This window comes from Arvicanthis niloticus, chromosome 13, assembly GCF_011762505.2.
Source record: "Arvicanthis niloticus isolate mArvNil1 chromosome 13, mArvNil1.pat.X, whole genome shotgun sequence".
NCBI classification, from domain to species: Eukaryota; Metazoa; Chordata; class Mammalia; order Rodentia; family Muridae; genus Arvicanthis; species Arvicanthis niloticus.
Genome location: NC_047670.1, coordinates 22,048,646 through 22,064,849, shown reverse-complemented (window position 1 = coordinate 22,064,849; position 16,204 = coordinate 22,048,646). Strand labels below are relative to the sequence as shown.

General features: G+C 34.4%; 1 protein-coding gene across 2 annotated transcripts in view; it reads right to left on the bottom strand.

The window, feature by feature from the left end:
• Positions 1–250: 250 nt before the first annotated feature.
• The window catches only part of Emc2 (ER membrane protein complex subunit 2), a 29,972-nt gene continuing 14,018 nt past the window's right edge, over positions 251–16,204 (bottom strand). For both annotated transcript variants that reach the window (XM_034517518.2, XM_076911327.1), the window contains exons 6-11: positions 13,169–13,254; positions 12,978–13,037; positions 10,024–10,105; positions 9,096–9,206; positions 6,706–6,810; positions 251–619 (exon numbers count right to left, since the gene is read on the bottom strand). In XM_034517518.2, coding sequence (XP_034373409.1) covers positions 533–619; positions 6,706–6,810; positions 9,096–9,206; positions 10,024–10,105; positions 12,978–13,037; positions 13,169–13,254 — 531 coding nt within the window. In that variant the 3' untranslated portion in view covers positions 251–532. The remainder of the gene's footprint in view (positions 620–6,705; positions 6,811–9,095; positions 9,207–10,023; positions 10,106–12,977; positions 13,038–13,168; positions 13,255–16,204) is intronic.

Genomic DNA, 16,204 nt, shown 5'->3' with positions numbered 1-16,204 from the left:
ATCAATTTTAAAGAATGACATAATTTAAGTAAAATTTATTAAAGCAATTTGAAAGAAAAAAAAAACCAAACGGCCCAATGAAATGTATAACAAAATCCAGTCTGACATTGTAAAATACTCAAAATAATTGTTTCTGCCAGCTATGTATTTGTATGTTTCTCCTCACCAATGAGAAGAACTTAGCTGACAAATGAGCCCCACAACAACACCCGAGTTACAATATGACAAAAGAAACTGGAATTTTCATATATGAGTTTAATAAACCACGGTTTATTTAATAAGGTGTGGGGGTGATATACGAGGATGGATATACAATCAACAGGTCTTAAATCTCTGTCCCATGGACTACCTCCATCTTCTCACTTACTAGCAGTACAAGGCAAGCTGAGGTTTATTTAAACACATTCGTTATAATGACCTCTTCAGAGAAAATTACCATACAAATAGCACTAGGCATTTAGTAAATTAGGTCACAGGCCAAGAAGTTCAACTGTGCAGTTTTGAAATCTAATGTCAAAGAGTTCCTGAAACCTTAAGACGGAGTGATCTGCAATGTCTCCAACATGTCTTCAACTGCCTTAAGAGAGTATTTAGTTTCCTTCTTACTTCGACCTGCAAACTAATTAAAAAGAAAAAAGAACAGTTCAATTAGGCTCAATTTCATTGCAAAGTTTAAACTCACACCTCATCTTCATATTGTAGATGAAAATATTATTTTATCATTCATATAAAAATCACATGTGCTTTAAAGTATGAGCAAACTCTTGAGTTTTATGGATATTTGCATTAGGGTGTCAGCTTCAGTTGAAGTGTACAAATATTTCACTACAAACTTGGGTAGTTTAATTAGCATCATAACCTACAAAAGCTTAGACTGGATTTTAAAACTACCTTAGGTTCAGACTCCAAAACATTTATGAAGTATTGAATAACTTAGATAAAGTTTAAACACATACATATAGAGAAATAGAGTTGATATCTACTTGTCTGCCCTGTAAATGGATGTTTGAAATTTCAAACAAGGTACATTATACATAAAAGTATATTAATTAAAGATTTAAAAGTAAAAATATACATATTTAATGTACGTTATTTAAAATAGGTCACATTTTCAAGATTTCAGATTTGTTAGTTAGCTGAATGATACATACACTTCTTGCCTACTAAGTTCTAATTCATTTGTTAAAACTAATTGGGATTAAATTTATAATGAAAACAAAAAATAGTATATCAAGTCCTAGGTTCCTGTATACAAAAGCAAAGTATTCCTAGCATATTAAATTCCAAACTCCTACACTGGGGAATCAGTGCTGACTACCCCATGCTGATGTTAAAATGAGCTTTCTAACTGTGCTGACAATCCCCGTCCTTTGCATCAGGTCTGACTTAACACAACAGATTTACCCAGTAAGTGAATGTTCCCTGTGAGGGTGGGGGAAAGTCTATTAATCTGTAGGACTTATTTTCCCATGGTTTAAGTATTGATTAAAATGTGGTATTAGCAACATCTAGTATTCCTAGTTAACACATTTTCCAGCAACTGTCTTATGACAGTAAGTACGTAATATTAGATTTACTATGTGTTTCTTTTCTTTTGTAATTAACTGAATGTGGCAAATGACCTGTTCTGAAGACGGAATGAGAGCACAGATTACAGGAGCACAGGCTTCATGTCTGGTAACCTCCTCTGACCTGACTACACTTAGCACAGTAAATCCCACAGCATTGGGTGCTGTGGCTCAGAGTCTATTTGACAGAGGAGATAATACAACAGCATCCTAGACACAGTGAGAAAATGTAAGGCACCAGCCTGCCGTAAGGCATCACAGCCTAAAGAACAGAAATGTTAAAAATAGCAGTGCTGTTTATGAATTATGGTAACAATATCATATTTAAATCTTTAGAACATTGTTAGCAATTAAAGAGAAGAGATGCTTCTCATGTGATTATCCACTTGATAAAATTTACCTTTGTGGGATTTATCAGAGCAGAAAGACTTTTTTTTTTTAACCACTGCTTACTCAGTATAAGCAGGAATGGCTCTAATCAAATAATTTATGGAATAATTTTGAGGAAAAGCTTTAATGGGTTTAGGGCAAGGGTATACAATAGGGCATCACAGTAATAATTATTTTAATTTCTTTATGTACAAAGTAAAAATAAAAATTTGTGAAGCCTTAAAAGGATTTTTTAATTTATATAAAATATACTTTTAGAAGTAAAAGTATGGTTTTTTTCACAATTAGCTAACTAAAAATACACACATAGGCTAGTGACACCACTATTGACAACCGCTGCAATTCAGGATAAGCCAAGCTCGCTCGTTCATGTCAGAACACAATGAAAAAGGTGCAAATATGAATCTATCACTTCAAATTCTTCCTGACATGCAATTATTTCTGTCTATTCCAGAATTATATGGCAAATGAACTAATTAAGCCAGGATCTCATTTAATTCCTCAAATCATAATTCAGTTTTCCATTTTCCAAAAGAACAATAATAACCGCACACCCACAGTTACGTAATAACATGGATCGCTGACAGGCAGAAGTGCTGACCTGGAGAACTGTCAGTAAGTTCACAACAAACTCTTCCCAAACACTAAACTGATGACTGTTCGCGTCAACACGCTAGACCAAACTTCTCATTAAAGAGCAGGCAGTGGTCACATTTTGTTTCATTAAGTGGAAAGCAAAGAAAATCTGATGATAAAACCTCATTTATCAAATTTACAAATATTTTTAAAAACTCTGCAGTTAAGAATATATATTTGTTTTATGCTTTGTACTGGTTCATATGCTTAAATATACATTTCTAAATTTTCAAATGCATCTTAAAAATTTATCTAGTTACAAAAATGTGACTCTGGAAGCTATATTTCTGAAATCATTCACAAATTTTGTATTTATCACAGTTATACTTGTTTGAACAAACTAATCATGCCTGTATTGTGGATCTTAAAAATATAACAACAAAACTCACCAGAAAGAACACTAAAACAACCAAACAATAAAAAATATTCTCCAACGTACTGGTGTATTAGTTACCCAGGATGAGTGAGAAACTGAGGCAGACATGGAGGCATCTACATGGAACCTGAGTCAGGAGGACTGAAACACAGTCAGGACCACAGGCCCTGTTTCACCAGGTTGGTCACAGCTACAAAGGAAAATCCAGATCCCACCCACTCCCACAAAACCAACAGCAGAACAGAACTCTACCTCACTGGAGACTATGAAACTTACGGAGCCACACCCAGAAACTCAGGCTCACAAGCAATACTCTCAGAGCTCTTTGTATGAACAGTGAGACTTGAAAAACTTTATACAAATACAATGAGTCTAATAAATATGGGAAGGAGATACTGAGCTAAATGGACAGGGTCGAAGAAAGGACAGAGAAAGGGAAAAGATGAATATTGAAGCAATGACAAATGTCACCAAGAACAGGGTTTAGGTCTATTAACAATGGCCTAAAACACCAAAATAATGTCAATTGGGAAAGTGGGTCTCCCAAAGTATGGGAAAGATGTTTGTTTAGAAATGTAGGGGCTTTCTATAATTGAAAAGATGGTGGAGGAAACCCAAAGAAATCAGATTCTTTAATTATTATAGAGTATTTTACATCCAAAACAAAGAAACAAATAGTGCCAGATAAGATATCAATTACTCACATGAGATTATAACTGAAGAGGGTGTTAGAACCATGATAGCACCTGTCTTTGTTAGAGGAGTCATATTGTGATTTTAGAATAGCAACCTTGAAGGTATTAGAGTTCCTGGGTTGACAAGGGATGTCATTTAACCAGTTATGTCCCCTGAGAAGATTAATCTTTCTGTACTTTAATTTCCACATTTGCAAAACAGGAGATACAGGTCAATGGTATGTAATTTATCAATGCTATATAGGCAGTATATGTCATAGTCAAATTTAGAAGCCACAAAATATAGATCTACCATTTATGATTTTTTTTAAAAAATACTAGATATGCATATGGTAAAAACTAATCTACTTCAATTTATAAATAATTTTTTCCTAATGAATAGAAATCTTAAATGGGAAACAAAAAATATAAGTGTCACTCTTGACCCTGCAGTATCCACAGTATTAAATAATAGCTTATTAGTAGGACTATCTTGTACCTCACTGGTACAAATTGGCATAATTATGCTCTAATTGTATTTTGAGAGAAAAGTTTCATTTTAACAGGAAGGGTGATGTGTAGGAGGAGCTAAGGTGGGAGGAGAACTGAGAGGAAGAAAAGGAGTAAGAAGAGGAGAAGAAGAAGGAGAGGAGAAGCTAGGTGATGAAAGAGAGAAAGAGGGGGGAGACAGGGAGGCAGATGTTCATGTATCTCCACCAGTCAAAGATAGTTGTTATATCTAGATTGGGTAGTGGGTTACACCTCTGATTGAACAATACCAAACTTACAAAGCCTATGATTAACATTTTTTAAAAAAATGTATAAATGCAAAAAGGAAAAGGGGGCATGGGATAGGGGCTTTCTAAGGTGGGGGGGGGAGGATGGGGAAAGGGGATGGCATCTGAAGTGTAAATAAAATATCTAATAAATGAAAAAAAAAAGAAAAAAAAAGAAAAATGTATTCATGCTATGTCATGTCAAAAGATCAATCTCTCAGTAGCTTGTTTCTAATAAAAACCTGAACATACACTGTACATGCTATTAGTGTATGTTATTATATTGGTCCTATCATTAAAACACACACACACACACACACACACACACACAACCGATATAGGCCATGCCAATTGTATTTGAAGAAACACAGAGTAGGTATTTATAAGCATTTTGAGTTGTAATATGCTAACAGAACTAAGATTTTCTATAATATATAATATACATAAATAAAGGTTATTTTCAAAATATAATTAGGGGGCACAACATTTTTAATGGCCCCAATCTTCTCCAACCAAGGAATGCTAAAACAACATGAAAACCAAACTAACAGAAGAGAACACCAGCCCTCTAATGACATCTTTCAAAAACTCCATCATAAGCAATTTTTCTAAACATTCCAATGTGACCATGTGGCCAGCGGCAGGCAGCAGGATTGCAACAGACAACTGGCTTTAGGTTGGAGCAGAGGAGGAGAAGAGAATGGATGAGTCCTTATATTAAATCAAAGCCGAAAAATTATGAATGAACATTAATCCTGCAAAGAATAAGATCTGAAGTGATGAATCTGCAAACAGTCAAAACCAACCAACCAAACAAACAAACAAACAACCTTGACAAGTATCTTCCCAACCTTCAAGTCATAGGCACATCTGAAAACTGTATGTAAACATGACTAAAGAAATTGAACTATATATAAGACCTCAAACTAGCAGCCAATACTTCTGTTTCTTGCAGCATAAATGCTTCAAAGCATGAAGAAAAATACTTGCATCCAAACCCAAACTGCATAGGACAGAACTGTGGAACAGAAGGAAGAAATGGTCCAAGGAAGCCAAGGAGGAGCTAACATCAGAGGACACCACAGGCTCAGAGCCACCAGAGGACTCCAGGCCTACAGAACTCAGTGGAGTGTAACCCAAGACCAGAGTCAGAAAATCCAAGCCAGGCTTAACTGGGACAAAGACCAAACACACAGAGCAGTTATAAAGGAGTTCTTGGTAACAAAGAGAGAGCACAGTAAGGCCAGGAAAGCTACCTTATCACATCCCCAATGCCCATCCCACACCCAATTCCCAAGAGTCCAGGACCTCACTCAATGTGGGAAAAAAAGAAAAAGGAAAACATGAACAAATGCCATAGCATATTATTATGTTAAATGACAGAATCACAGAAAAGGGAGAAAGAAAAAGAGTAAGATGCAAGAAAGGCAAAGGAATGCATTTATAATTGGACTCTTGAAAGAACAAACTGTATTCCTAAAACTATTATTTCTCAACAGGACTAAATGCTAGAAACAACTGTTCTGTACATTTACAGAGAGTGATGCTACAACAAGCAAAATATGTTACATATTGATTTAAAGATAAAGAAAAAGTTCCTTTGGACAAACAAGCAAAAGTCTAAATCACTTGTGAAATTGGGGCTGCATTAGGTTTCTGGACAACATTCTATCAAAAAGCCATTGGAAAAATATGGTTAAAATATGTAAGTAAATGTTAGCCAAACAATGTATAAACTGTCAAAGGATTTTATAGTTATAAATACTGTCAAAAATATACAAGCAGGTATTGTTCTCATGAACAAATTTCCCATGAAAAAATTCTCCTGAAAAAAAATTCCCCTAGGAAGGAGCTCTAGAACATGAACAATCGAGAGGTTTGACGGAAGCTCTGCGGTGCACACAGCCAGGACAGGCTTCAGGATAAGGTCTGCCTAGTAGGCCGTTAGACCTTTCTTTTGCCTCTTTTTATTTCCTGAGGAATATCTGATCAAAATGCATTCTCAATTCCAATGTGCTTCTAAGCTGCATCTTCTAGTTTAACGCCTGTGTTTTATAATTCTTTTCTTTCCTACTTAACAAATGAGATTTACAAATTAAAGATTAATTATATCATAAAACTAATAAATTGCTTTGTTGGGGAAAGGCCATAAAAGAAATATTTGTTAAAAGCCTAAAGCATTAGAAAAAATTTCCAATAATAGACATTAGCTTTGTACTTTTCAGAGATCAAAGAGACAAAGAAATACATGCAGTAATATACATACCAAACTTGCCAATACTAACCTGATACGCCCTGTTTATCTGATTAGCAGCCCAACTAGCATATTTGATGTTGTCTTTTTTCATTTTTGCACTTGCTTTTGGATTAGAAGCAATATGACTTGCAGACTAAAACAACAACAACAAAAAAAAACCATAAGAAGTAAAACTCTTTTCTAGTTAAGATAATAAAAACATGAAAGAATCATAGCTGCAAGGAGTTGATAACAAGTTTTAACACTAAAGCAAAACAATTTTAAAGTAAAAATAATGTTGAATGAAATCAATACTCTAAGACTAAAATATAAGTTAAAATGCAGCATAGTCCAAAATAACAAGACAAAGAATATTTTTAAAGTATATCTAAAATTACTTATGCATTTATATCAGCTCTTAAAGCTAAACTCCTTCATATGGAAAGATACTTTATATACAACAAAGCATTTTACTTAGGTTACTGTTGTTATTTCTTGCTACTAGAAGAATAGCGAATCTCTAATATTATAAATATTATATTTGATTATTAAATAATCTCTGATTATCAAATATTAACAAAGAGATCTGAAAAGCAATGTAGCACAACTTCCAATATTAACAGGTGAAAAAATATTGAGGCCAATAGAAACAATCTAACTTGAAGGAAACTAGCAATGGAAATCTCTGAAATAAGAAAGGTATTTATCTCTTCCTGACTTGTCTTTACACTATACCAAGAGCTTTTCAATTTTATTCTAAAACCCAGAACAGTCACAACAGTTTGATCCACCTTTAATAACAATGTAGTTTAATGAGAAATCCTTAGTCCAATATCTATTAAACAACCTATAAATCTTCAAAATAAGAGGCTGATTTTAAAATATATACTTATCTTTCTGGGAAGAGGAAGTTTGAACTTTGGTCATATTCCTAAATATATCCTGTCTTTATAAGGATCTGTCTAGGAGACTTAGGAAGAGTTAAGTCTTTCTTTTATTCCTGGTCTCCTTCACAGTCTTTCTGCTCTCTCCTCTCCAGTCAGCGAGTTATCTGTATTGTAGCAATTTCTATACCTCTATGAAATACTATCACATTTTTGGTATGAACTTAGGCAAATACGGAAGCTGAGAAGCTGAATAGTCACCTTCTGGGGCTGGGATCCCAGCTAAACAAAGTAACATTACAGTCAGCTTTAAGGAAATTATTTATATTTGTATCTCAGTTGCACCATTGTGAATTTCAAGTAACTACTGGAGAAATTATTTAAATGGCTGATGTGACTTACTACTAATTTAAAATAAAAACACTAATTAGGACTCAGAACAATGCCCAGCATCACAGGTGCTCTGTATAAGCAAGCAGTTGTTAGTAATCACTGTCATGAAGTTTTTAAGATAGTTGATTTATTAAATACTGCTAACAACGATACATCTCCAAGCCACTGGAACTGTTTCCAGTAGAATTAAAGAAAACTTCCTTCGTATTTTTTGGAGGCATATTTTAATCTTAATTCTTTCCTAAAAAATCATCTCATTTTTTTCTTCCTATTGCTTTACTTTCAAACAATTCTCTTTTGCTGGCTTCAACAAGAAGACATCCATCCAAGAGTCCATAAAAAAAAAAAAAAAAAAAAAAAAAAAAAGACTAGTGTACCAGTATAATATTGTGAACACTAATTGGACTCTCAGTATATTTGTAAAAAGAGTATACGAATTTGAAAGTGGAAGGGGGCACATAGCAAAAGGCAGAAGGAAGTAGAAAATGAATTTTATCATAACATTACATCCACGTTTAAAATTCTCAAATAATAAATATTCAAAAACAAGCAAGAAAAAAAGGTAGAGCACAATTCAATGAACTAAGGAAGCCGTTCACGTTTATTTCCTTGCCTTTCTGATTGCAAACAGGTGCTCACTTCAGCAAAGCTCTACAGTCCTGCAAACTGTCCTGCTTCCCATGGTTTTTGTTAATGGATTCTTTGTGAGGCATGCCAAAATCATGACTATTTAATCTCACAAATAATTTCCAAACTGCTTTTTTAACACTTTTTAACATGTTTAAAATGTGATGTACTAGAGATTTTATTTTTTAATACTTTTTATTGACATGGCTTAAAATATCTTTTATATTTATCTCCTAATTAGTAAAGAAGTACAGAAAAATGGGCAGAAATCCTAATATCAAAACAAATGGACAATATACATTATGCTTTAGTATTTAATACTGCTTAATTCTGATATGTCAAATATATCTCAATTGAAATGTCAAACAGCAAGAATGTACTAAAATCACAATTACAGCATTTTTTACCTTCTTGTCAGAATTAACTAGGCTCATCAATAGAATATAAGCAAGCATAGAGAGACTGGAAGGACAGTTGAAATGCATTTTAAATGACAGACTCTGTAAAGTGATGTTAAACACACACATCAACTCACCATGTAAAGCCCAAACAGAGCTCTCATGTTTCTGTTGTTGAGTTTCAGTGCCTGTGCAAAATACTTTCTTGAAAGCTCGAGGTTTTCAAGTCCTCCTTGTGTGTATTTGACCTGTTAAAAGTTGCAGATTGCTGAAACCTGTTTATTTTCCTACTTTGAAATGTAGCATGTTCCACCATACACAGGCATTAAGTAATGAGAACAGATACTCTCTAAACAAATGCAACATGCTAAAAGAATTCACATTAAGGTAGTTAATCTAAAATGTAAAGCACACCCTCGCTCTTGCTGAACTATTCTCTCCTATGAATGTTAAGATCTCTGAGCAGCCATTGTATCTAAAATGTTGTCACATTAAAAAGCAAAGCACAATTTTTGTATCAATAGCCTTGCTGTTACACAACACTGTATTTTCTATTGCATGTATTGTAAATCTAGACCTTGACAAAAATTCCCTATTTTACATGTGCACTTTAGAAATGAGAGCAATAGTCTTTTTATATTCTTTATAATGACATATTTGTAACCTTATGACATCCAGTTACACTATGATTCTTTATAGTGTGCAAATTAAACACATATTTCCAACATGTCAACATTCTAGTGTCCGAGAATGTATTTAAAAACCATCATCTTTATAAATGTCTCATAAACATTTATATATTGACAACTATGATGTAATTGATTCAAAATTAGGAAAGAAACATACACATAGAAACCCACAAATACTGTAATAAATTACAACCAATTTCAGTTTATCTAAACTTTTAATTGAAAAGAATTTCATTTCAATATTTACACGTTTTAGCTTTATTCCCTTACCACTCAGTAGATAGGGTCATCTAATGTGAGGAAAATAGAATTAGTAACATACAACAGACAATAGCAGCCAAATTCGACTCAATTGTGTTGTAGCTGCAATACTTACTTCTGCATACTGCTGACAGTATAAGTGATTATGTGGATTTGTCATCATCAGCTCCTCTAAGCAAAAGGCTGCTTTGGCATAGCTGCAAAATATTAATGGGATATATTGATTTTAAGTCATAAGTTTTCATAAACACACCTTAAAAATACATTTCAACCTTCATGGCATTAGATATTTTATTTCTAGAACTATTTAAACAGATTTAAAGCATTTGTTGATTCAAAATATTAATACCATAAAAACTTTTATTGAAATAAACAAATCTATGTGTAAGTCCCAAAGTAATCTCCCAATACCCAGTGGATACTCCCTTGCTACTAGTGTGTTACTACCGAGGCACGCACACATTAGTAACACAGGCCTCCACCCTGGGAGCTCTACTTCTATAAATCCACTCATCATTCAATAGTAATGTTTAAATACTGTAGCAGAAGGAAATACAGTATTGAATGAAATAGTGTCTAATTGCTACACAGCCTTACAGACATCTATATCAATATGTTCTATTGTAAAGACTGCTCATTAAGTTCATATTCAAATATCAAATCAAAGTAAAATTATGTATTTCTAAAGCTATCAATAATAGATAAAATTAGTTCTGAAATGCCCTCCACTATTATTAAATCAAGTGGTGCTGAAAACCTATGCGGATCTGCCAGAAGGATTTTAATAAAAAAGCTTTTAGAACATGTGATTATAATTCACCTTAATATATTTGCTATGCTTAGAGCTATGTACTCATCCTCATGATTTACAGAAAATCCCAAAGAACACTTAGACATTGCAAGATTTCTCTTCAGAGAGGTGGTGATCCTCCTCAATAGAACAAGGCTGAGTAAGGTGATGTTTAGTATTTGTTATCAATATGTAAATAGTAACACTTGGTATCTTTCTTGAAATATATACAGTCTAAATCCACACCTACATGCAGAGTAATATGTAAATTTTATACAATATTCATTATGCATCCTGCACTACTCAAAATAATTAAATGTATTAACCCATTTTATCTTACCAAAACCCTAAAGAGTGAAAACTTAATGTTATAATTCCCTAACAGAGAAGTAACTATAACCCAGGCTGTCCCACTGTAGAGATCCACTTTACAACCACTACCTGTCTTGCCTTCCTAGCTCCACACACAACAAAAAACTATGTTGATATAGTAACAGAAGTATCAGTGGGTACAACAAAAAATCCCACAAAGACATCAAGAAACCAAATGCATCTGGAAACTCCTAGAAATCCTATTTTACCTTCCTGGAGGATCTTACATACAGATTCCCACCCACCAACTGCAGCTTTGTAACCCTTCTCATTTTTATACCTAAAACTTAGAATTTGTTCTTGAAAAGGTATCCATTCAATAAGTAGATGAATGAATGAATACAAATCTGAAACAAACCCACGAATGGCACATTTAATATGTACTCATCTAAAAGATGAGGAGAAAGCAGTCTCTATTTTAGACATTCAATAGCTAATAAAGTCTTCCCTTACCTACAATGCCACCAAAAATTCAAATTAAGGTTAAAATGAAACATCATTAAGAGATTTAAATGAGTTTAACTTCATTCTGGTTCTGATGAAGCATAAAATCAGGTAAGGCAAGGAACACTGAAGGTACATGGGTGGAATTAGAAGTAAATTTTGTCATGTCTTTGTTTTACTGGAGTTCCTAAGTTTCCCGTATTAGGCATTTCTTTACCTTGAACAAAAAGATTTCCTTGATTATTCATAATTTTTAAATGTTTTTAGTCATAGAAAACTTTGAAAATTACAAAGAAATTGTGATTATCTTGTGTTTCTTAAAAAATAAAATCTAATGTTAGTATTGTAATACATGCTGAAAACCCAGTTTTCTATTGACTTATATGTGGTTTTACATGCCTGAGAGAAACCGGAACATATATATGTGTTTACATATTTATTCTGACATAATTCAGTAAACAGATCCCTTGCCATAAGAAGTGATTCTGGCAGAATCTGACAGAAAGAAAGAATGGCTCCAGAATGTAAAACATATTTCACTATATATGAGTTATGGCTTGTATTCTAGACACCATTTTCACTAAAATCACGAATGTGATTTCCAGTCTTTTGTATAGACTTTGCAAATATAGACTTTTGCAAAGGCAACATACAAATGTCTTCATTCTACTGTATTTCTGGTGCCATCTATGTTTAGTATGAGAGCAAAGTTAACTATTAACATAAATAAGAAAATGTGCATGGGAATCTAATTCTAGCCTTTCACAATGAAGGAAAGATACAATGTGTTATAGACTTCAGAGGTAGAGCTAAAAGGGAAAAGAAGTAAGCTGTCACACCCTCTGTGGAAGCTGGCACTAAGGCTGTGATATCTGCAAACCTACACTAGGACTCTGAGCTAATCCTTTCACACTGGGATTTCCTCTTGTCACTACAGCAATAAAAAAGCTAACAAAAACATTAAATATCCAATAACCAAGTTCCTACAGCATTCAACATTCTTGATTACACTTTGTTCTTAACCCAGGCAACAGAACGCTTCTGCTCTGGAAGAGTCGATTCTCTTAGTGCTGAGGCTAATAAATGCATACAATTGACTGAATTTTTAAACAGCAGGGAGCATAATACTCTTTGTGTATGAGAACAATTTGAACTCCAAAATTCACAATTTTGATTCCCCCAAAGTAATAGCTTAGGAAAAGGTCTTTCAGATTCTTAAAGGATCCCATTTCTACTTAAGAGAAAACCTAATTTTCTGAACAAAAATAATTTACTTAAACCCAGTTAAAAGATAGATATTCACATAACTAGCAATTTTTATTTATTATTTTCAATTTATTTGCTCATTTAATTAGTTTTTCATCTAAAATGACAAGTGACTGACTTTTTCCAATCTTCTGAAAATAAGTCTATTGAACTTTACAATTTCATTCTTATAATTCTAAGTGTTTGTAACAACTTACTCGTGTTCATTGATATAAAGTTCTGCAAGTTCATGCCAGGCTTCTTGGTCTCCAACAAACCTGATACAAGGAAAAAGAATATGTGTAAATGTTTTATAAATGAACACACTAGAAAATCAAATGCAAATTCCATTTTAATTAAAAAAGATTTATCAGAATTACAAAACACAATCCTCTTGTAAAACACTCACTGTTCCAGATACTCATTCAGCTCTCGAATGGCCTCCACATTTTTCCCCTGGGCTTTTCGAATGGCAATCTTACGCTTTCTGGCAGCCTATGGGTTGACATTAATAAAGGATTAGGTCCTCACGATTTTTTGTAAAGAAAGTAATTTGACTGTGCAAATTATTATCTCAATGCCAATGAAATTCCATTGTAGAAGAACTGCTTTAGTGAGAGTTTATAAACATACCCATGACATCCCACTGGGGAATTCAGACATTCCTCCAACAATCACACAAGCTTTACTTTTGATGCATGCAAAAACTTATGCATCATTTCATCCAAATAAATAACCATCCAAAGTCCTGTAATTACAAGCCAGCAGGGAATCTTAATCTCTACACAACCTAATGTTCTTTACTCTGCCTCATTCGCAGGATTGGTATCTTAAGAGGCAGTGGAGATTAGGAGGGAAAAAATTACACAATTGACACTTGAATGTCATACAAATCTGGTTTCTGACAACTTGTTCACAATTTTAAAAGAAAAACAAATTACTTATGAACCTTTAAAAATAAAATAGGTGTTAATAAAAGTACTTTATAATAAAATTATTTAAAACTTACATTTTAAAGTTATAAAAATGATAAATATATTAATTAATGCTATTAATTTATGCATTCTTCAAATAACTATTAGATAACTGTTATTTATCAGGTATTGTACCAGATAATAAAATAAGGATAAAAAAGAAAATAAATAATTAATATAGGAGCTATCTCATGAGAAATATGCATTTTGTACAATTTTAATGCAGTAAGAGCAATGATAGATATATCTAGGATGTCACCGCAAAAGGGAAGAGATCCCAAAAAACTAGGGCACAGTGGGAGGAGCAAAAGGAGAAGAAGCAATGAGAACTCCAGGTGAAGATACCCACCCTGAAACAGAAAAGGTGGGGCAGTCTCTGGATAGCCTTTCCTTCAGTCTCTGCTCCACACTTCGTCTCCTTATTTGCTCCCATGAGTATTTTGTTCCCCCTTCTAAGAAGGACCAAAGCACCCACACTTTGGTCTTCCTTCTTCTTGAGCATCACGTAGTCTGTGAATTGTATTTTGAGTATTGCGAGCTTTTGGGCTAATACCACTTATCAGTGAATGCATACCATGTGTGTTCATTGATTTTAATAGCTGAGTAGTACTCCATTGTGTAAATGTACCATATTTTCTGTATCCATTCCTCTGTTGTAGGACATCTGGGCTCTTTCCACCTTCTAGCTATTCTAAATAAGGCTGCTATGAACACAGTAGAGCAAGTATCCTTGTTATATGTTGGAGCATCTTTTGGGTATATACCCAGAAGTGAAATAGCTGAGTCCTCAGGTAATACTATGTCCAATTTTCTAAGGAACCACCAGACTGATTTCAAGTGGTTGTACCAGCTTGCAATCTCACCAGCAATAGAGGACTGTTCCTCTTTCTCCACATCCTCACCATCATCTGCTATCACCTGAGTTTTTGAGCTTAGCCATTCTGACTGGTGTGAGGTGGAATCTCAGGGTTGTTTTGATTTCCATCCCATATACAGTCACCAAATGCAGACACTATTGTGGATGCCAAGAAGTGCTTGCTGACAGAAGCCTGATATGGCTGGCTCCGGAGAGGCTCTGCCAGAGCCTGATAAATACAGAGGCAGATGCTAGCAGCCAACTATTGGACTGAGCACGGGGTCCCCAATGGAAGAGTTAGAGAAAGCACTGAAGGAGCTGAAGGGGTTTGCAACCCATAGGAAGAACAATATCAACCAGCCAGACTCCCCCAGAGTTCCTAGAGACTAAACCACCAACCAAGGAGTACACATGGAGAGACCCATGGCTCCAGCTGCATATGTAGCAAAGAATGGCCTGATGCTTTTTCTAATACCTACTGCTACAAACAGGTATTTAAGTATTTTTAATGTACAAAACAACATCAGGTCATAAAGACCTGATTCCTGTCCTAGCTAACTATCTCGAGAGTTTTAAACCTGTTGGGTATAGATGGACAAAGCAGACTGAGACCAGGGGAATGCCTGAGTGCAAGTGAAGAAGCACACTTTCCAGAAAGATCAAATAGAGCCAAGTGCATGAGACACCGTACTGCAAAGAGAGACGCAGAAGGATACGCAGCTGCAGAGGCTCCAGTAAGTAGTCAGCTTTGCACTGCTTAGTACTCATCAGCGAGGAAACAAACCACAGCCAGTCAGAGAACTAAAAGGAAGGTCTGCTGCAGGCAGTATTTGCACTCAAGCAGACTAGAAGTTTAAAATGTTCATCCATCTTTTTGTATGTATTGCTCGTACCTTTTCTCATCCAGAAATACATAACAATTTTCTGAATATTCCTAAACTTTTTATTTGAATAAATCTCGGCAGAAGTCAACTGAAGTCTTAACATTTGTTCTATATCTTCTAAGTAATTTCAATATCTGGATTAAAATTTCTATTATAAAAAAATTTCAAAAGATTCTCTTTTTGTTGTAGAATCACAAAGGAAAAGCTATTCAAGTCTTGAAATCTTGCCATTGGCTTTAAATTTTAAGTAGAGAATAATATATTTGAAATCCTCAGTCAATTGCAATCACAGTGTTTCAGACAGAGGAAAAGGGAAACTGAAGCTCACATGTCAGTGTGCTCACTCCCACTGACCAGTGCTGAACACTGAGAGAGCATGCAGATACACAGGGAAGACAGAAAGCAGCTGCCTCACATACTTTACAACTGGAAAGAACCTGAAAATGGGCAGTGATAATTAAATCTCTTCATTTTCTATAAACAAAGGCCAGTCTCAACTTCCAGAGCACAGCCTAAGGCTCCTACACACTTTCACTCTGCTTTCCAGCGGCATCTTGTTCTTGGGACACTTATCACTCAGACGTCCAGTTACCATTCACAAGATCTAACTCAGACAGTACATCTTCAGAGAGCCATGATGATTAGGGCGCGCACACACACACACACACACACACAATTAAAAATTTTAGCCTGTACTAACTCCAATAATGTATCCCTTAACCTAAATGAAT